Source organism: Topomyia yanbarensis, chromosome 2 (genome assembly GCF_030247195.1).
Source record: "Topomyia yanbarensis strain Yona2022 chromosome 2, ASM3024719v1, whole genome shotgun sequence".
NCBI classification, from domain to species: Eukaryota; Metazoa; Arthropoda; class Insecta; order Diptera; family Culicidae; genus Topomyia; species Topomyia yanbarensis.
Genome location: NC_080671.1, coordinates 150,370,184 through 150,392,133, shown reverse-complemented (window position 1 = coordinate 150,392,133; position 21,950 = coordinate 150,370,184). Strand labels below are relative to the sequence as shown.

The window sequence follows — 21,950 nt, the reverse complement described above, 5'->3', positions numbered from 1 at the left end:
AGCTTTTCACAGAGGTTCTGCAGAGCCCAACATTGCTTACCCCATTATGTCCTAACAAGACTCCCCAACTCGCAATAAATCCCAGGGGTGGGGGGTCGTGACGCCCTGAACTCTTGTCCTGAACTCCTTCTGCCCATGTGTATGTATGTGTGCATATTTCTAAAATGTTACTCATTTTTCTTAAAGATGGCTGGACCGATTTGCTCAATCTTAGTCTCATGGAAGGTACAACCTTCCCATCGGCTGCTATTGAACTTTGTGTCGGTCGGAATTCCGGTTCCGAGTTAAAGAGTGCGACCACAAGCAATTTCCATATAAACTGGTACCATAATGCTATTAAAATAACGCAAAACTTCTTAAAATGGCTGCAATATTACTTGGATTTTCCAGTCTAGATCACTAATGACAAACCACAGTCGATTTGAACACATTGGCCACCTACGACGATTCCTGGGTCCACAGAAGCTGGAACTATGTAAGCGGAGAGGGAGTAAAGGGAAAATTAAAACATCCAATTTGTATTTTTGATGCCAAAGCAGACCTATTGATAATTTCACGATTAGTATGGTGAAGGAGTCGCGATGTTTCGGAACGAAAATTTTTGCGAACACAATTTTTGCGATTATAAAAAACTGGCGGATCTTGCGGTTGCGGTCTTTCCCACCTTCTATTTTGTTTGCTACTTTTATGACTCAATCAATAATCTAGACTGTCTCACCATAAACAATGTGTTCAATAATTGTTTAACGCACAGAGTGTAATAACATTTTTTTATGGTTCAAACTTATAAATTTAGACGATTATATTTATGTACTGCATTTGGCGCCAACACCCCCTCCCTCTTAACCCCAAAATCTTTATACCAATACTATATCACCAGGTATACAGGTATACCAAAATAAGCTGGGGCTGATTCGGTTGTGGATTACTCACCCCCGCCTGTCAAAATATGGTAGCAGGAAGACAATATTGAACTAATACTGAGATAGCTAATTCAAAATAATAGTTTTTGTTATATATTATAACCGTCGACACGTAGCTCATTACGTTCGTGACTGGCGAGCTATTGTGTATAGGTGCAAAGTGTACTAAGAATGCAATAGATACTCCCACAATTATATTAATCCCAATCATGAAGTCATGGTTTAGAGAAATAACAAAAGCACAATTGCACAACTAGGTGGATTCAAATAAGTTTTTCAATTGATTATTACCGTGTTCCGAAAATTTTCGTGAAAATGTTTTGGCGCATAAATTATTTGGGCATAAAATATTCTTCCTATTCGTGGTGCGATTAGTACTCATCTTCTTCCACCAGCAGATCATGACGACCAACCTAAGTCTCAAACCGCCGATTACTTTTTGATCCCGAATATTGATTCGTATTTTTGTATAAAGTTATATGCATTTGAAAGTTTATAATGAACATAACCAACCGTGAAATCCTAGTACACATGGTTGAGAAAGGCACAATTGCAGCAATTTTTTTTTTAAATTATGAATATGCACTAGTTCTGTTTTAAATTATCATCATGATTTACAAAACAAATCCGACATTGATACCACATAACAATATTGTAGTGGTCAGTAGGATCGTAGCACTAGCCCTGCCATTGTTTTGTACAAGGTATACTAAGAAAATTGTTGACATAGAATGTCAAGTTCCGCAATGAAATGTAGTACCAGTGCTTTGCTTTATAACAAAATTTAATAGTCAATGCTATTTATTTAACTAAGTCAATACTCCTATTAATAATTATTACGAGAAAATTTAATTAAATCGATGACCATTCGAAAACCTACATTCTCGAGTTGCGGCCAACCAATAATTTGCTATGAAATTAGATTTACCCTTCAGTAAACGAAACCCTTTCTGGAAATTATGCAAAGTACAGGAGGTCTAAGAAATTAATTCCAGTTTGATAAAAGATAAAATAAAATCAACAATTGTCCGATGATGAGTTCGAAGAAAACTTAGGATAATTTCTTTGACATTGTGCGTAACAACCTATACAATATCATACGAGTACGAATTCATTCTTACCTGATCTATAAATGTTTGAAATTAGCATTTTATTTTGAAAAATGGAATTTTTTTTAGAATTTTTTTGTGGGCTCAATACCCAACAATATGATCAAAGCAGCTCAATTATTAGGTGCCAGTCTTCCGTGTTTGATTTGAAAAGGATTCAAAGAGTAAGATAATACTTAGTTAGAACATGTTCACTTCGAATAACAAAAAAATACATCAGATCAGATTTATTTGATTTATTTGAAACGGCTCAATGCGTTAGCACAGCCGTTAGCCGTGGGTCTTTTAATTTTTTTACAATAAGTAAAAAAAATGCTATGAATGTCGGTCTTCCAGATCTTGTTGACGCAGTTTGCTGCTGCGTGTTGAGATCCTTTTCCTTGGCGGTGAAGTCGCTTGGGGGTCATTCAGTCTGCCTTCTCTCGCGTTATCGTTCCCGTCTATGTCATCATCGGTACTGCTTTCTTGCTGTTCACGATCAGAGGTTCTTATTTGTTTCTTTTTCTTACGGGTCGCTGTTGTAAATCCGTCATCATCGGTATTTCTTCTTTATTGGCGATGTTAGTTGTTGGTTTGGGAGCGGTGGTCGTGGTTGTAGCTGCATTATTGGTTAATTGGATCGTTGTTTTTGGTTTATCTGAAGGTGTCGGTGGCTGCTTGTTAGATTTGGCTATAGTAGACGACCTTTGACTAGTTGCTTCGGCGCATGTTTTTCCGTAGTGGGCTGTATGGTTACAGAATTGGCATGTTGGTGTCTGCCCGGGATATGTGATTAGCGTTGTTTGCTTATAGGTCACCCCATCTTTCGGAGAATTGAATTCGATAGTCATGTAAGAAGGTATTGGTTTAGTCACTCGCATCCTCACAATACGAACGCCATTGGGAATGCCGGTGAAAAAAAATCTCCAGGTGTCATTCGTAATAGATTGTACTTCTCCATATTGCGACATGATTTGTTTGATCTAATCTTTCTTAGTGCGCGGGCCAAATCATGGATACGTACGTCCACCATGTCGTTTTCCATATGCACCGGGATCTTGATTCTGGTGTTATTAAACTCGACCTCGTGTTGCATGTTGTTCTTTTCAATGAAGTTTTCTGCCTGTGCTAAACTTCTAAACATGATCAAAACACAGTTTTTAACGTGATGTAGATGTACGTAACTTCGGCGAAATTAAGCTCCATTTTAACTTTAACTAATTGCTCCACTTCCTGAACTGTGGGTCTAACACGAGTTTTATTAAAGTTGATCAAAATCGTGTTATCCCGTAGCACGGGCACTTTTGTTTCATTTGGCAAACTCATTTCACTCCGCAGCTGGGGGTAACAATACAATATTGTTTGTGCACTGATATGATATGGACTGCTGTGCGATAGGCACCGATCGGCTTGCAGGTAGAATTGACTGTTTCACTTGTGCGGGTCTATTTTTAGCTTCTACTCAGGACGAGATGTGAAGACAAACTGATATCTGATGTATGAACTCCTAAACCTTGAATTCACAAACATCGATACAATAACCAAGAAATATGAAGAAAGTTCCCCGAAGGTAATACATATCTAAAACTAAACAATCTGGTGAAAGTTTCATTGTCTTCCTAAATTTAGTGTGGAACTGATGTGTATTGTCAGTATTTTTTTTTTACATTCTTCATATATCACCATTATCGTCAATCATATTTATAATATGTACATAAGTTCATTACATTTATTTTCAATATATTAATTGCATTTTTATTCGTTCCATACTTTTCATTCATATTCACAGATTACAAACAGTTTCAAAAAACTGTGAACCTGTCCGACATGCCTGAAGCACCAACTAACTTGTGCTGTGTTGGTCTAGAACATGTTATAAGAATCTATGCACAAAATGTTTATAGAAACTTCAATCTACATTTTGGAGACATGTTATCGAAAACCATCTATCTGCTGTTATAAAATAAACAATGATCCGCGTCGTCGGGTAACTGAAGATTGCATATGATAAAATTAAATCCATATTCCTTATCAATTCAGTTGCAAAATTTATTTCAGTTAACAGATTATTTGTAGTAAAGCAGAAGTAGCATTTCTAATAAAACACTGTTTAAATGCATTTTAGTTAGTTTTTACATCATACATCATACATTTCTAATTCATAATAATAACCTTCCGGCGCCAGTCATGCTAGTGCCCCGAGTGCACCACGTTGAGAAACTCTAGCGAAATCATCTTTGAGCAACGGCGGCTGCTCGTTTAGTGTACCAAATTTGTAGAATTTTCTGTAAAAAAATCAATTTATTCAAAATACATATGTATAACATGATCAATGTCAACTGGTCTGATTAGCGGGAAATGACTTCGAATAATTTAAAAATCAACAGGAGCACGTGGGATTTCATTTCGTTTGCACACCAACCAAGGATGGGTAAAATGACGGCAACAGTGTAAAATTTTTAATCCGCTGCGGCGCAAGTATGATTTCAGACTTGCACAAAATCATGACTATGACTTTTTCTTCAAAATGTACGCAAAGCTTCGGTCACAAATCAAAATGATCGTCTTTTTCAGTTGAGAGAACTTGAACAACCGAAACTGAGCATAGTGAGTACCAACAACAGTGACGAGGGAGAGTGAGAAAAAAAATTGACGGGACGCAGAGAGTCGAGTCAAGTGACAACACAATGATAATTTCTCTTTCCTTTTTGTCTACCACGCAAATTCACTTGCCTTAAAATCGATCGAAATCAGTAACATACTGATAGTTAAACTTGAAATATACTTATAGCTTATATGCTCTTGAATTGGTAGTAATGCATGTGGTTTTTTGACCTGGATTACTGCAAAAAAAATTGTCAACAGACAGAGCGTATTTTTAACTAAACGAACACATCAACATGATCAAAACACAACATATATTTCTTTTGACTTACTTGCATTTTAACCCTACCTACTGTGATTGGGTGCTCTAGACTGCGAATAAACAGATGTTAGTTTTATGTTATTATGGAATCCCATAGAATACAGAATGAATATTATATAATTAAATATGACATTGCATGAGCAATTTACGTGGCTTGCAAACAATGACAGAAACATTTCTCAAAAAAATTCGGTTAGCAACCAAACCAATTGTAATGTATTTAAACTGTAATATTGAATTAAAGACTTGCATCGTGCAGAATTTAAAATTTCCTTTGCGAGGCATAATGACAATAATTTTCAAAACTGACTGTCATCGAGAGGCTTCAGTCAAACTGAGTGAACCAAAGAGCAAAAAGACAGAACATTTTTTTCGCAAAGGCACTCACGTAGTATGACTGACACTATATGTTGCTGTCACAGTGTGAGAACTTATACGGAAAGAGAGTCGAATATGAGTACTTGCAACTGTGTAGGAAGGTTTTCTGTTTATGGTTACCGAATGCAGCACTGTATGATTTTTCTAAATATGATTTGATGTACGGCAAAATGTACATATCTCCGAAACGGTGCTTCGATTCTATGTGATGTAAGCGGTGGAAATGTTCCTAATAAAATTCTCAACAAATGTATGTAAATAAAAAGTAGTACTTGCATAGGAAATATAAGAGAAATTTGAAAATCAAAGCTTTGCCGGTACACCATTCGAACAAAACACCAAATTTCGCAACTTAAAAAATACTAAAATGTAGCTTAGACGATTCTCGAGTTTTGTATGTTTTCCTTTTTTCGAAATTTTTTACCGGCGATTTTTAAAAATTCGGCAAAGCCCCGAGCGCAATTCCATTAAGTTTCCCCTTAAGGGGCAGCTGAAAAACCGCAGCACAGTTCATCTGAAAATTGTACTTCAGCGTGATCTCAATTGCCAACACATTGCCTAATTCTTCTTATTAATCTGGAAAACTAAAGAAATCACACAGGGACTCAATAAGGAAACAATTCTCTTGCCGGCTTATTTGTGTTGTGAGAGCAGTCACTTCAGAAAATACATTATTTTGAAAAATCTAGCAAAACTATTGGTGCCTAACTTGAACTTTTCCAATAACTCGTAGCGATTCTAAATTTTTAGTGGGGTCCAATTTGGCACTAAAAACTATAAACAAATAAGAAAAATTTAATCGAATATGAACAGCTCACTTTGATCAGAAACCGTTGCCAGTTTTATTATTTTTCTGCAATTCTGATCTCTCAACACGAAACAGAGGAATTGGGTAGACAAATTTGATTTTTCGTTGTGTCAAGAAATGCGGACCCTTTTGTATGGGGCCTTGGCGTATTTAATTTGTATTTGATTATACTGAAGGCTCGAATGTGGCGACAGGAGGCTGTGGCCCTTACCATAAGTTCTACACAACCCTAGGTTATACACAATCAATCTTTTAAGCTCGAAATCGTGCTATTCCGTTCGTTGTAATGACCAAGATAGCCGAAAAAGCTTAAGGTAGATTTTATTTTATTTTTATTCTGCGTAATTTATTTCTTAAATTTTCATATAAATGTTATAAATTTTTCATTTATTTTTTTTTTTCAGATGAAAAACGCTCGCATTTTTTTTTCTTGAATTAATCGTTCGATGAAACCACAAGACCGTGTACTAATGAAATTTGATTGCTGTTATGCTTTCAGTAGAGTTGTTGAGCTGGAATCATAGTCACGAAAGCCTCTTTGAAAAAACATGTTTTGCGGAAATTGATAACTTTTAGTATTTTTTCATGTTCTCAAGCTGATTTTACAAATTAGACATTGTGGTACGCCAGATATATAACATGTATTCAATAAAAATATGACAACGCACCGTTACAAAAATTTAAAGTTTTGTCTATATTTGCGCATAATTAATCATCACCATCTGATGATTTCAAAAGGGGTAGTATAATGTGGCAGAAATGGATTTTCATTCATAATCGGCAGTGATGCAAATGCCCACCACATAATTTGGAGCAGCTCAGAGATCATTTTTAGAGGCACCTAATTGATGGTACGTAGCGCAACTCTGCATATACTTAATGTAGGAAATTTCCCAACATTTGCACGATCTGGCATATAATAGGTGTTAGATGTAACTCTCTACTCTGACGGTATTGGACATGAGTAGGCAAACTGGCTCGTACCCAACGAGCTCGAACCATCGTTATCTGATCATAAGTACATCGTCTTTGATCATTTAAACGTCTAGGCACTCTTGCGGTTCTACTGTGTAATAATTCAATTTTGAATAAGTGGTATTACAAAATTGGATTTAATTGTGTATACTTTTCTAGAATGTATATTCCCACTCTTTCTGATCAAAACGTTGATACGTGCCAATCATTTCCACTCCTATTAGAATTTTCAGGGAATCGAAAACTGAGTCACTTCCCACAATATGAATACTGTGAATACTGACAGTTGCGAGAAGCGTGCTCCTTCCTTGCACAATTCCATAGGTGTTGAACAATGCTACGGCTCATGGTACAAAGTCTTCGAGTCTCAATACTTATCGAGTGCAAGCAAGGTTGGAGAAAGGTCACTTCTCGATTGCGCTGAAGGATGATCTGCTGGTGTCTTTTCAATCCCTCCCAACTCATTCATCCGCAGTGTCAGTGGGTTTGGCTTAATATATAATAATTTTAGTTGGTTCTTTTCAGATAACGGAGCCGAAATAGAAATTGGACGAGATACTTCCGTTTTATTGTCTAACCATATTGCCTTCATCAGAATAACATTCCGTGGAATCCCAAGTAATGTTTAAAGTGTACTGATGTTTTGATGAGGCTAGCTTTCCAGCTGGGAAGTTCTGAGAACCAAGAGAAAATACAGCAGTATTTTTGCAGTATCTCGGACCGTTCTCAAAAAATTCTGGCGAAAAAAGAGTTATAAACTGAACTATGACTTCCAAAAAGTCACGGCGAATGTTTACAAAACTAAAGTTTTCAGCAGAATTTGAAAAGCAATATCTCATCGGGGGTGTATTCGTTCTGTTAACTCAATATCCCCTTGGGGGTGTTGATATATCCGCTGATCAGGAAGTGTCTTTACTCTCTTGGAAGTGAAGAATACTCCCGCATAGTCTATGCTCTCGGTGCCGTTATTTTCCTTATCGCTAACCTTACCACTTCCTCAATCCTTCCCATCAGGTAATTTATGAAAAGGCAAATCATAGCAAAGTCTCCGATCAACATGAGCAACGTGCCGTTTGAGCTAGTCGCAACTGTTTCCTGAAGACAAGCTATTTTAACGTCTTTCAAAATTGAACATTTTTAAATTCTTGTATTAAATGCAAGAGTTCTAGAAAACATTTCAGAAACTGTGCACGTGTCAAAATGTACTCCCTTCAAAACAATGGACAAACTTTACTGATCATGGGCGTACTATAAATTATGTGATTAACTGTATAAGATATTTTACAATTGTAAAATGCATGCAAAACTCCAACAAAAAGTCGCGACGATTTTCTTTCTCGACGTTAGGTCAAACTTATTTGCACTCACCTATCCTCGATTTTCGTGGCGTGACTCCGTTGCTTGTTCCGCCGTTGGCCATCTTGGGGTGATTTCTGGTGCCCTGGTTACTTAGGCTACTGCTATCACTGGTATAGGAGAAGGTAGCTGAGGTAGAGGGTGACGAAGTGGTCGACGGTGAGCTACAGCTGGTTGTGGTGTAGGACGCCGAACCGGACGAGGTGGATGAGCAACCGGACGAGGCAGCGAAAAGATCCGACAGCAGCGTTCCAGGTGCGACCGGTTCGACCCTTGCCTGTTCATCACCATTCTCGTGGGCGGATTGTTCGTGCTGCTGCTGCTCCTGACTATCGTAGGCATTCTCCAGCTCGGAATGTCGCAATGGCGAGAGACTGAGTAATTTCGGTGATTCGGTGGATCGTTTGAACCACCTCATCGTTGGAAGACTGCTACTTTTGCTGGGTTTGAGCCGAGCTGTTGCGTTCTGGAATTTCAGCTCGATCTGGTAGAATCGTACAATCGTGGCTGTCGCTGATATGTGTGGAGTTGAACAAACTGTAATAAAGAAGAAGCAAAAAAAACTCTTACTTTCTGGTTCTGTTGGTGGCGTCCATACAGGTAACAGGTTTGAGTTGATAATGAGAAGAATTTTATTGGTAGCTACAGTACCATCAAATGCAGTACGGATTGAAATACACGGAATAATCGTAAATGTTCAATTTAATTTAATTTGTTTATTTTTATCGGTTGTAATAAACATGTCAAGTTAATAGGAGCTCGTTATGATAAAGCTAGATACAATATTAGGAATACAATGTTGGCGAGAAGACACTACATGAAGGTTCAACCTACCGTCTAGATTTATGATAACAATTTATTCTTATTCCGATAAGTAGCAGATTGTTTTTCTTCATGTTCCGCATATACTGACATAAAAATGATATAAGAAAAATATATTCAATTCAAAGTTTTAATGTCAGCTGCAAGTGGACAGAGGTTTTTACCGCATTGATTTTCCATGCATGTCACACTGCAGACTAATGTGCAAAATTCTAGAGTGCTTTGGTAATCACTCGGCTGAGAACGTTGAAAGCGGTGTTATTCGACGAAGGTCAAGTGGCCTGTCGGGACTTGGGGCTGTAAGGAAGAAGAAGATTAGAAGTACTTTGGCTATGAAAAAACATACTGCACTAAGACAAACCTGCTGTTTCAGTTTCACGTGAAACGATAGTCAACAGTAAAACCAGTTATAGGGAAGTTTTTATCCTTTGGTTTGCTGTCGTAAAACGGCGCTGACGGTGCTATTTCAAAAGATTTAAAGGACCGACGATTCCATCAATCAAGATGGTGCGAAAATAATAAGATTTTTTTTTATATCAGATGCATTACAATGGGGACCGGATTTCAGCTTCGCGGATTTTTGGCTAGCTATAAAATAGTCTACGAGTCGCACGATTAACTCAGTTCATCGCAACATCACTCCCTGAACGACAACGTCAAATCAACCTAAACAAGAATGAATTTCATCGCAAGTTTAATATTTTTGGGATTAGCTGCCTCGTGTTTGGTAAGTTCTAATATATGACATCAAAGTATCTCCATTAATTTGCGACATACGATTCGACAGGCTGCCTATACAGAAAAGCAACAAGCACTGCTAGCTGATGTTGTTGGAAAATGTGCTTTAGAACTGGGCGTTACGTTGAACAGTGACCTTATAGAACGATCCAAATCCAGTGGAAACCCATTCCCGGATAATGAGAAATCGAAGGTACGTCCGGGTTTCGAACTTCAAATAAGAGCAACATTATACAATAGCAAATTGCTTATTATATTTTCGCAGAGTTTTGTCGCTTGTTTCCTAACCAAAACAGGCGCGCTGACTGCTGACGGTAAGATTCAGAAACAGAAGTTCATCGATTTCCTGTCCGAGGGCCATGACGCTAATGCCGTTGCAGAGGTCGTTGAGAAATGTGCCGGGGTCGAGGGAGATACTGTTGAGGATAAGGGTTACAATTTTCACAAGTGCTTCTGGGCTGAGAAAAAGTTTGAGCTGTAACGTTTAAAGTTGAAACGCTGTAAGATTTAAAGAATTTGAATTTGTATTCAACTCAATAATAGTAAAACAACCGATATATACGATGTTCAGAAAAGTTAAAATTACTTTTTATTATCTCCTATAACTAGCACTAGAGGGTGAATTAGTTTCCTCAATGCACATTTAGCTTCGTAGTTGTTTAATGTTGATTAAACACCAAGTACGACTTCTCGTATAAAGCGATACCAGTCATAGTATTAGAATGTGCCATTTTTAAACCGTATATTATATATGTATAGTGTATATATTATTGCACATTTCGGTATTAAACTCATACTACCGCGAAGATAATGAACGGTAAAACGACGCACTTCAAAAGCCGTATATTTTTGCGCATCGCCCAATAAAACAGTCATTTAGCATGTGTCAATTTCGGCGCCTTTCGTATGTGATAGTTATCAGCATAGAGAGGGTTAAATCAATTCCAAGGGTCCGGATAATTTGCCAGATTAGGACCAGTGCTTACATCCTAACCATCTGCTTTCCTTAGACCAGTATCGGACCTGAACCAGGCCCAGAAATGGCGCTTGGATCGAGACGAGAGGTAAACATATAAAACAGCAATCGAAAGTCGTAGTAAAGGGTGAGTCGATAATTACTGCGACAATTTCAAACAAGCTTCCTATGCACATCGACAAGTGTGTACCTGTGTACGAAATTTCGTGCACGCGTTCAACCTCAAACATGCTTCTTCTCGATGTACAGGTTCGCCTCGAACATCGAACCCAAACGAACGATGCACAAACTCTAGTTCAAACATCCGTTTACATACACCCGGTGTGCACACGAGAACTATTTACACAAGGCAAATAGAGTCAACGCTAGTGATGATCAGAGTGAGAAAGAGAAAACTGGTGCCACGAACGTACATCGTGTACATACATGGGATACGGTTATGCAGGCGAACATGTGTACGTGTTTTGTTACGAAATAGCGTGTTCGAGTTTATGTTTATTATGGTTGAAATCAAAGGCCATCGCGACACCGTTTGAAAATTCGCTGGAGTCCGGTAACAGCGCTCTGGCGACCATAGATGGTTCTCCTGAACGGAACTCGCAGAAGAGAGTTATTGCGTAAAGCTCGATCGCGGGCTTGAAGATCCAGACGTCCGAAGATCGTGGGGCAACCCACTGTGGCAGACAGTAAGTCCGAGACAAACAGGACTCGAGAGTAGTCCCTCCGGACGCCTAGAGTGTTGAGCTGTATTAACTGACAACGGTTTTCGTAGCTCGGCAGCTGAAATCTGCTTTGCCAATTTAACAAAGTCTCGAAGACCGCAAAAAGATCCACCACTGCTGGTTGCGGTCGACATGTATGCAAACTTTCTAACTTTCTTCTATAGTGTACAAACCATTCATATGAACTATTTAGTTACTTCGCAAGCGAGTAAATGAGGCTTCTTTTGGAGTTGACAACCATGTTCGAAGTATGTCTGTAAAGGCGCTGCAGAAGCAATCTTTTCAATTAAAGTAGATACAAAATTCACTTCTTCGGGTTTTAGAAGAAATAAAATTCAGCAAATTTGTCGAAAGTGTCAAAAAATGCATTTCAGCCATCGAGCGCGGCAGCTCATCTGCAGTTGTGATGCGGCATCTAGGAGAGAGAGAGAGAGGCTGCACGATATTTTCCTCTAAAAATATAGATTTACGGTTCACGGAATCCGAATACTTTCTATAAGGCTACGACTAGTCAACTGACACATATTTCACTAAAAATCACCCAATTTACAGAAAACAAAATTTATAACGAAATACTGAAAGTTTTTGGAAGTCCGCGATGTAACTGGACGCACATTATCATTAACAATACTTTTGTAAATGAATAATAAAGAAACATTTGACACTTTCTAGTATTGTAACTTTTCGAATAACGAACTAGCAACACCATATCATCGTAGAAAAGTCACTCTATACACGAGATGTAGGTAGTGCGGCATCTCACCTGACGCGGCATCTCTCCCAAAATTACCATACCCCCCTCTCGATAGATTTAGTCGCCCTGGGGTAAAAAAAAAGTTAGTTTTATTTATTTATTTTTGAGAGTTGTCCTACTGGAGCTGGGTTCTCGGAAGGGCTCCCTGTCAGAATAACTTACTACAATTTCAGACGAGACGGAAACTGTTACCCACTAGAACACTGCTAAAGGCCAAAGGCAGTTGGCCTTGATTCTGAATGTAATATTGAGTGTACTACCCTTGATCGCATAGTTGTCCCGTTTTCTATGGAATTTCCTATCTTTATGGGACTGATATGCGATCATGCCCAAGTAACAATTGAGGTTTTATAGCACACTACAAGTGTAATCTAGGTTTTAAGAAAACCTTCAGGAGTATCATAAAACTACAATTGTTACTAGGGTGGGCAGTGTACGGTTCAACTGTGCCAACGTAGCAACTTCACGATCACGTGTATCATCGTAAGGGCTCGAGTGTTTGTATGTTAACGTGTTTGATCGCGTGGGCTTTTGTATGTCGTGTGCGCTAGCGTGTATGTAGCTTCGCGTGCATATATTTAAATAATATGTGTAACGCGAATCAATTTACATCCGATTTCCAACAACTTGATACCGTTGGAAAGGGTATTCAAAACCCAACAAAATGATATAACGGTTACCAGTGTAATCTTTTATTTGTTTGTGTACATCGTGAGTGTTCTCGAAAATATGCATTGGGGTTGGTAGGCCGAGATGTAAATTTAGCGTAGAACAATGTGCACCTCAATATTTGTGAAATGCCAACCTTTTCCAAAGCGAAATTTGATATTATGCTAATATTGATGATTATGAGGAAAATATACACGAGAAATAAGTAATAAAAATAAATTAAAATTATTACCAAATAGAAATAAGAGATTAGAATCATTAAAAGTTTGGAAATTGTTCATAAAAAAGTTGATTCCAATATTTTATAAATTAAATGCCAAGCTGGTTTCAGAGTATCTGGCGTGTACCTCTTCAATGATGAAATTTTTCCTCCTGAGGAGTTTCTGGCAGGATTTGTCACAGATCGACCCAACCCTGAATACTCGTCCATATTAGCATAGAATCTGCTGGAGATGAAAGCCTCCCTGAAGACGTCAGACCTCTCCACAAGGCGAATGCACGATCTGAGTTGAATAAGCGGCAAGGTTGTAGACATCCCGAGACCGATCGACTCTAATTTTGACGGATTCCCCAATAAAAGCAGCATTGGAGGAGGAGAAAAATGAATTCAAACGTAAGCCTACGCAGGTGAAGGAAAAACAGCATCGAGAGCTGGTAAAAAGTTCACTAAAGCTGTCGAAACTAAGTTCAAAAAGGTTAAAAAGACTAAAAAGTAAAAAGTGGGTTTTATTTTCTTTACCTATATAATAATGTTTTTTTATAATCAATAAAGGTTTTTCACTGATACATTTGACGTGTTTAACTTATTTTACCAAACTCGGCCAACCTACCCCAGCCCTGGGTTTGGTTGACCGATTTTTCTTTCCGCATTTATTTACTAATTACCTTTTTTCCTGATTTTTTTGTATGAATGAAAAAAAATTACATATGTGCTCAAGGAGTGTATCTTTATGACAGCGCAAACCGTTTTTCAAAAGTCTAACCAAGATGAGTACAGAAATTCCGAAAGCAAAACTCGGACAACCAGCCCCGGTCTCCCCTATGTATTTGAATTTAACGCGAACACAGGCATTTGTAGATGCACGTTTGAGACCGCGTTTGTAAATTTATAAGTGCTAGACGGTTCACTTTATCACCGGAGTATTATCATACTCGGAAGATCGCGAGCGTGGTTGATCGTGAAGGGAAAGATCATCTGGTACATTCTCATCTTCGGGAGTGTTGGCATGGGACACATCAAGTTTAAAAGAGTCCAAAATCAGGGCTCATCGTCAAACCCAGGACACCTCTAGAGAGAAGTTGGCCTCAAATCCACTTTGTACATTATTTCGTGCAAGGCATAGGTTGGTAATAAAGGTCACCAAGTTAAGTACTAATTCGCACTCAAAGTTTTTATGTGATATAATCACTCTAATTCTTTTTTAGTGGAAAAACCTCGGATCGCCGAGGGAACTTTCAAACTAACTCGTTTTATTGAAATTAACTAAAAATATCTGGTAAACTACAACATTTTGGACGATTTTTGTTAAAGATATTTTGATGGCAAATCACTCTTAGGTAGCATAGTTAATAAAAAATGCATGTGGCGGTGCTAATTGCAAGAGTATAAAAAAAGCCTTCCCCGTTATCCAAGTACACTTACATTACTTCTACATTACAATTACACATTTCTATATGGTCGGTGTTAAGTCAGACCGGACTAAATGACAATATATTGATTTCGAGAAAAACGAGTTTAAAATTTGAATCGGAGCATCCTTTACGTTATAACTGGAAATTATTTTTTACCATAATTCTTGTTTATTGTTACTTATTTCAAATTTTGCAAAAGTCTAATGTAGCTGAAGATCTTTATCCAGTGCTATCATTATCTCATTTTTTGATATTTTGCGACTTAGTCCGGTCTGGCTTCACACCGACCATATTTTCCATGAAAAACGTTAATGGAGAAACGTGAATAACGTAATAATTCCTTTTGTTGAAACAAAATCTATAATATCTCGAAAACGACTGCATCTAGGAAGTTGAGTGCTAAAAGTATTCTGATTGCAAATATCTTCGATAATCACAATATATTACTTAAATTTACTTATTTGTATGAAAAGGCTAAATTTTAATATTATGCGAAAAGTTTAACTTCGATTTTTGTGACTAATGTTGCTCTATCTATGACGAGTTCTAATTTGTTTCCCTACCACTGCAACAGTCTTAAGATTTTTTTCAAATATTTCGATGGAGAGATTGGAAATTCGTAAAAGATCGGATAAAGTCACCCTAGGAAAAAATGTGCGCTATTGATCAGGCTTTCAAGAAAAAAATATTTATTTGTGAATCGGTTGACGCTTTCCAGTTCTATAGCTCATAGACCCTTACTAGGCCCGAATTGGCCCAGTACCCCCTAGTCTTTATAAAATTATATTGTTTCCCTACTTCTTCGCAGACATAATTTCAAAGCAACCCTGAACGGTTTTCGAGTTACGGTTTTTTTAAAAACATATTTCAAAGCATACATACGCTATTTTCAAAAGTTATTCTTAGGTCAAGAGGGTTCCTCCACCGGTAAAAAATACATCATCTTATATATTGAAGACTTTTGTGTCATATTTACTCGTTAACAGATTTGGCACAGAATTGCTACAATGAGCGGTTTTGCTACAAATTACAAAAAGCTATAAATTACAACACATTATAGATGATACAATATTCTTTCGCCTACATGCACTGAAGACAGTAAAATACGCGTATCAATACAACTCATTTTGTTATCACTGAGCAAGGTCACTTATCTCCAATTTAGGCTCTTTCTAGAGTTTAGAGAAATAAACGTATTTCATTTGACTAGTTAACATTATTAGTGTATGGAATCGTGAAAGATGCCTAAATGTTTCCACGTTTACAATGCATGTTCTGATATTCCTGGAACTCACGGTTTATAACAACACATCGCACTCTGGGTAAAAACTATATTTCAATCATTGACAACCATTTGCAAAAATTAGTACGATGATTTCTAAGAATTTTCGTCCAGTAAATCACAACATGTCCACTAGTGAAGCACGATTATTTTTAGTTCAACCATATTCAGCTTGACATAGTTGCCCATTCACAAATTATGACTTAAAAGTGTAAATATGTTATCATCAATCGAAATTACAGTCGATGGTGGGGTGAGAATGGAGCAAACAAAATTTTCTCAATTACTACGATAATGTAAATTAGAACAAAGATATGATTAGGTAGGTGCCTTTAAAACTGTCTAGAATATATTGGGAAAAGATATAAACACATATTGTTATGTGTTTTTTTCGAGGTATTTTACACGCATTTTCCAATTAATTCAAAATTTTCTGAAACATGTTTGAAAGGGACGTAGACGATAACCGGTCGTACATTGAAGAATTTGTTCGAGTCTTATATACTAATCGACTTAGCTTTTTATCCAAATAATCTAAATAAATAACTTGAAAGATTAGGCCAAGAATTTGTTTCAGTTACTCATTTGCACAGCGAACGAAACCCCCCACAAGGCAATGCATTTTAAAATATTTTAGAAAGGCAATGCATTTTAAAATATTTTAGAAATGAAAATGTCCTACAAGTTTTAAATACATCATGGTTGCAAATAATTTAAATCTAATAAAAATTCTATCCTCGTCGAAATCCTCGAAAATCATGCCTTTAAAGCCTTCAGATCTCATATCTGTACATTACTGAATCACACGGATAACGGAAAAACCTTATTTTTTACTATCTAAAGAACAGGAAACTTTTTATGGTTCTGGTTTCTGCAGTCATTGAAAATAATCCCTTGCTGACGGTCATGATACATTATAATATATTTAACTTCATTTTAAAACTTGATGTGGCTATTAAAACATTTTACAAAATACCACTTGTGTGACACACGTATAGTCTATTCTCAGTAAGTAGTGAAGCCGGAGAAAAATGAGTTTGATTGACCAAAACTTGCTTTCGTTTATTTTGCCTTTCAATTGATGCAAAAACAAAATATATAGGGGAACCCGGGGCTAGTTGGCGGTTGGGGTAAGTTGGCGGAACCCCATTTTCTCCGTTTCTATTAGACATAAAGCGCTGTCTCTCGTTGTGTACCTCAAGTAATGTGAAACGCATTATCCAATGTGTTTTTGTTGTGAAACATTGTGTTTTGTAGAAGCTGTAGGCGATATTGTGTTTTTGAACAAGCTCTGTAAATTTTCTTAATCTTAAACATTTTGTGTTATTTAAGGTGGTTTTCAATCTATTCCCCGAACGATTATACTTTTCGTTAGTGCGTAAAAAGAGCTTTCAGCATCCGTATAGATATTATTCCTATTCATACCCAAAAGTATTTTTTTAAATCCTTTTTTATAAAATATGCGGTTGGGGTAAGTTGGTGGTAACGCACACTAGGCAAGTTGGCGGTACTATTTATAGTGCAAAAATAGTCATCATATATTTTTATTTCTGGAATTCATTCCAAAGTAAGACAAACTTTTTCTTGTGTCTCTCGTCAACGCAGAGGACAATTATTTCAGCCGACCGCCTGAAGAATTTTGAAAATTTGCTTTTGAATATGTCGTCGAAGTCAAAATGGCGGGGTATTGAGACTGAAATATAATGAAAAGTGTCGAATACTATACAGTTTTATTGAAAGACAATCGGCACATTTCATATGGACCACTTATGTAATTGTATTTCCATTGGATTGCTTATTTTCTGGCAGTCCGCCAACTTACCCCATACATACCGCCAACTTACCCCGAGGCTGGGGTAAGTTGGCGGCTTTTCTGCGTCACATATTTTTGTCTCTAGAAATGAAGACAACGTATCAAACAATTTAATAAAATTCAAAGATGTTGCCAACAGTCTACCCTTTCATGCAACGTGTTCTATTTTGCAAGATCTACTAAAATCAAAGCGGTAAAAAATGAAAACTGAAAACACCGCCAACTAGCCCCGGTCTCCCCTACAAAGGCACAAAGCATGATAAAGACATTGAATTTAAAATTGTTTTAATCACTAATGCTATGTAACTGAATACATAATTTTGCATTGCAAGAGACGTATTATTATCACGTGATATTACCACGCACATTCCGTCACACACCAGATTCCCGTACTCATGCCATTTCCTGTTTTACTAGTACCTATGTATCATTAATCTTACTCCCTGGAATTGATGCAGACAGAAAGAAGTGTGATAAAAATAAAAATGCATGTCCAATCAGTTGGACATTGGTCGGCCGAAAATGATGTCACGATTTCTGTATATTGAGGCGGTGCCTCTACCATATACCACTCGACCAAAAGCGAAGTAAAAGAACCCGTTTCTTCTTTTTAGGCGGAAGTAGCCTGAATTCTTCGATTATTATTATCGTTTGGCTGATTTGCTGCTCCGACAAATTAAAACTCGTAAAAACCGTACTCCATATATCGCTGCGCTTCTTACGCGAACAAAGGTAAATGAAGCCGCCAAGCAGCGACCCAGCTCGATCTAGTCCACCGATGATTCCATTGCAATTGGTCATAATGGCCAATAAATTATGCAAATCGGCTGAGCGTGGAAAATTGAATGCCTGGTGGACCATTTAGCACGTCAATTTGTTTTTTTTTCTTGGAGAATATTATAGTTCAGTTATTTGAGGACACATAAAGATGGCAATAAAATTTTATCGATGGTTTTCAGAAAATAACTGAAAACAAAAAAAGATCATTAAAAGATACGACTGCTTCAGCCGATTTGATAGTATTATTTTTAGAATACGCCAAAACTTTCAATTACGATCTGAATAGTTTCGGAATGATTATAAAATAAATTAAACACAGACATGGAGATTATCGTTTTTATATGTTATTCGCTAATTACTTTCGTCCATATTATTGTCAGTTATGTTAAGATTTGGGAATTGGTTGTTATGTAGGGTGATTTCGGGAGAGATGCCGCGTCGGGTGCGATGGCGCACTCTCTATTTCTCGTATATAGAGTCAGAGCAGAAGATACCAATGGAAATGGTTATCTTAAATTTCCGAATAAAGTCTTACATAAAATGGTTTTTGCATCGAAAAAGGAATCTGAAATTTTTAGCTCAATCGGACATCATTAAGAGCGTACCGCGTTTGAATATTGATTTCATAATGTTCGAAAAAATCCAAAGGGGGGATAAAATGTTAAAAATCGTGTTGTTTAGTGTTATAGAGAGAAGTAAATCGATCGAAAAAGTATGCGCATTGAATATTTACGTTGTGAATTTATTTTATTTTGAGATTCCACAGTGAATGGCGCCGAAAAGTTCGCCACAATTTTTTTTGTTCAGTTTTCAAAAAGGTTACTAAAATCGGTTGTCGGCACCCCATTTTTTGAGGCAAATGCTGAGTTCTCAATAACCTCATCAATAGGGGTAGGGGAGACCGGGGCTAGTTGGCGGTGTTTTCAGTTTTCAATTTTTATCGCTTTGATGTAGGTAGATCTTTCAAAATAGAACACGCGGGAAGAAAGAGCAGACTGTTGGCAACATCTCTGATTTTTTTTAAAGTGTTTGATGCATTGTCTCCATTTTTAGAGACAAAAATATGTGACGCGGAAAACCCGCCAACTTACCCCGGACCCGTCTAAATGTCTAAAAGAAACAGAGAAAAGGGGATTCCGCCAACTTACTCCAACCGTCAAGTATCCCCGGGCTCCCCTATTTTCGGAACGGGTGTAACGAATAGATACCAGAGATCGATCTTTGGCATCATTCTGAAACCCAGGAAGGCGACTTCCGGATTAGTGTTTTACGTTTACATAAAGAAAACCCATTTGGTTGTGTTTTCACCGCTGGGTCGCACCGTATATACCAGATTGTCACGACCAAAAAATTGGGGAGTGGGTATAACGGGGTTACCCTGTAGCCCCCTCCCCCTTTGGCTTCTATCTGATTGGTCTGAAGCATTGGTCAAAAAATGGGTTGCCTGAAACTCACTCAATTGCAGTGAATGCGATCTGTCAGTTCATTAGCAGTGCATAATATTCGCACCAGTCTTTCACATACACAGACTGTGGTTCTGATGAAGAACGATGTTCAAAATGCCTTTGATGGTTGTTGAAATGAATACATTTCTTTTTCCCTTTAAATCTTGATGATTTTCATGCATATTTTTCCATTTTTAGTACCTTTTCTTAGGGTTCCGACAACCGACCACATTTTTCAAAATGGTAAAAAGTTATAATTTTACGAAATTGTTAATAATTTGTTTATGTTGACAGAATAAATTAAATTCTTTCATCATTCAGTTATTAGCTAAGGCCTCTAGCTTTCCATTGGTATGTTTATTCCCATATATTGCGCAATTGGGGTAATGTTAGGAAAAAGTGTGTCGACAACCGAAAACATTCCCCTAATTAATTTAAACAGTAAAAGTGATTGCTCTGTAACATCTTATTTTCTGCATTGTATTAGCTTTACTAAGTTAAAATGTTTTTATAAATTTGTTCATTTTCTACATTTTGTTTTTATTTATTTTTATTTTATTTAGTTCCATCATTTTAATTATTTTGTGCACACTGTTTAATTTGGTAATTTAATTCGCTTTTTATTCTTTTTGTTTCTTTGATTCAAAATGTACGTTTTATTCCTTTCACTTATTTTAATTACTTCATAATTTAATAATTTTCTTAATTTCATTTATTTCATTAATACTATTGATTTTGATAGTTTCATATTTTTTTTATTTTATAAATTTCATTTATTTTACTAATTTTATAAACCAGGAACAATTTATTATCATCATATATCATATATTATAGGGGAGACCGGGGCTAGTTGGCGGTGTTTTCAGTTTTCATTTTTTACCGCTTTGATTTTGGTAGTTCTTACAAAATAGAACACATTGCATGAAAGGGTAGACTGTTGGCAACATCTCTGAATTTTATGAAAATGTTTGATACGTTGCCTTCACTTCTAGAGACAAAAATTGGTGATGCGGAAAAGCCGCCAACTTACCCCAGCCTCGGGGTAAGTTGGTGGTATGTATGGGGTAAGAAAATAAGCAATCCAATGGAAATACAATTACATAAGTAGTCCATATTAAATGTGCCGATTGTCTTTTCAATAAAACTGTATAGTATTCGACACTTTTCATTATATGTCAGTCTCAATACCCCGTCATTTTGACTTCGACGCGTACTCCATATTCAAAAGCAAATTTTCGAAATTCTTCAGGCGATTGGCTGAAATAATTGTCCCCTGCATTGACGAGAGACACAAGAAAAAGTTTCTCTTACTTTGGAGTGAATTCCAGAAATTAAAATATATGATGACTATTTTTGCACTATAAATAGTACCGCCAACTTGCCTAGTGTGCGTTACCACCAACTTATCCCAACCGCATATTTTATAAAAAAGGATTTAAAAAAATACTTTTGGGTATGAATAGGAATAATATCTATACGGATGCTGAAAGCTTTTTTCACGCGCTATCGAAAAATATAATCGTTCGGGGAATAGATTGAAAACCACCTTAAATAACACAAAATGTTCAAAATTAAGTAAATTTACTAAGTATGCTCAAAAACACAATATCGCCCACAGCTTCTAAAAAACATAATGTTTCGCAACAAAAACATCTTGGATAATGCGTTTCACATTACTTGAGATACACAACGAGAAGCAGCGCTTTATGTCTAATAGAAACGGAGAAAATGAGGTTCCGCCAACTTACCCCAACCGCCAACTAGCCCCGTGCTCCCCTATTATTCATTTACTTCTAAGTATTTATTGTATTTGTATAAATATTTTTGTCAATTTACTCATTTTCTTCATTTACTTCCATTTAC

General features: G+C 36.9%; 2 protein-coding genes across 8 annotated transcripts in view; one reads left to right on the top strand and one right to left on the bottom strand.

The window, feature by feature from the left end:
- Positions 1–21,950, bottom strand: part of LOC131681734 (uncharacterized) — a 261,792-nt gene that overhangs the window by 74,332 nt on the left and 165,510 nt on the right. For all 7 annotated transcript variants that reach the window (XM_058962718.1, XM_058962716.1, XM_058962717.1 and 4 more), the window contains one exon: positions 8,467–8,991. In XM_058962718.1, the coding sequence (XP_058818701.1) occupies positions 8,467–8,872 (406 nt within the window). In that variant the 5' untranslated portion in view covers positions 8,873–8,991. The remainder of the gene's footprint in view (positions 1–8,466; positions 8,992–21,950) is intronic.
- LOC131681735 (uncharacterized) lies at positions 9,872–10,598 on the top strand. Its single transcript, XM_058962724.1, has 3 exons — positions 9,872–10,003; positions 10,064–10,207; positions 10,280–10,598. Exons 1-3 carry the CDS (start codon positions 9,953–9,955, stop codon positions 10,493–10,495), a joined length of 411 nt encoding a protein of 136 aa, XP_058818707.1. The 5' UTR covers positions 9,872–9,952; the 3' UTR covers positions 10,496–10,598.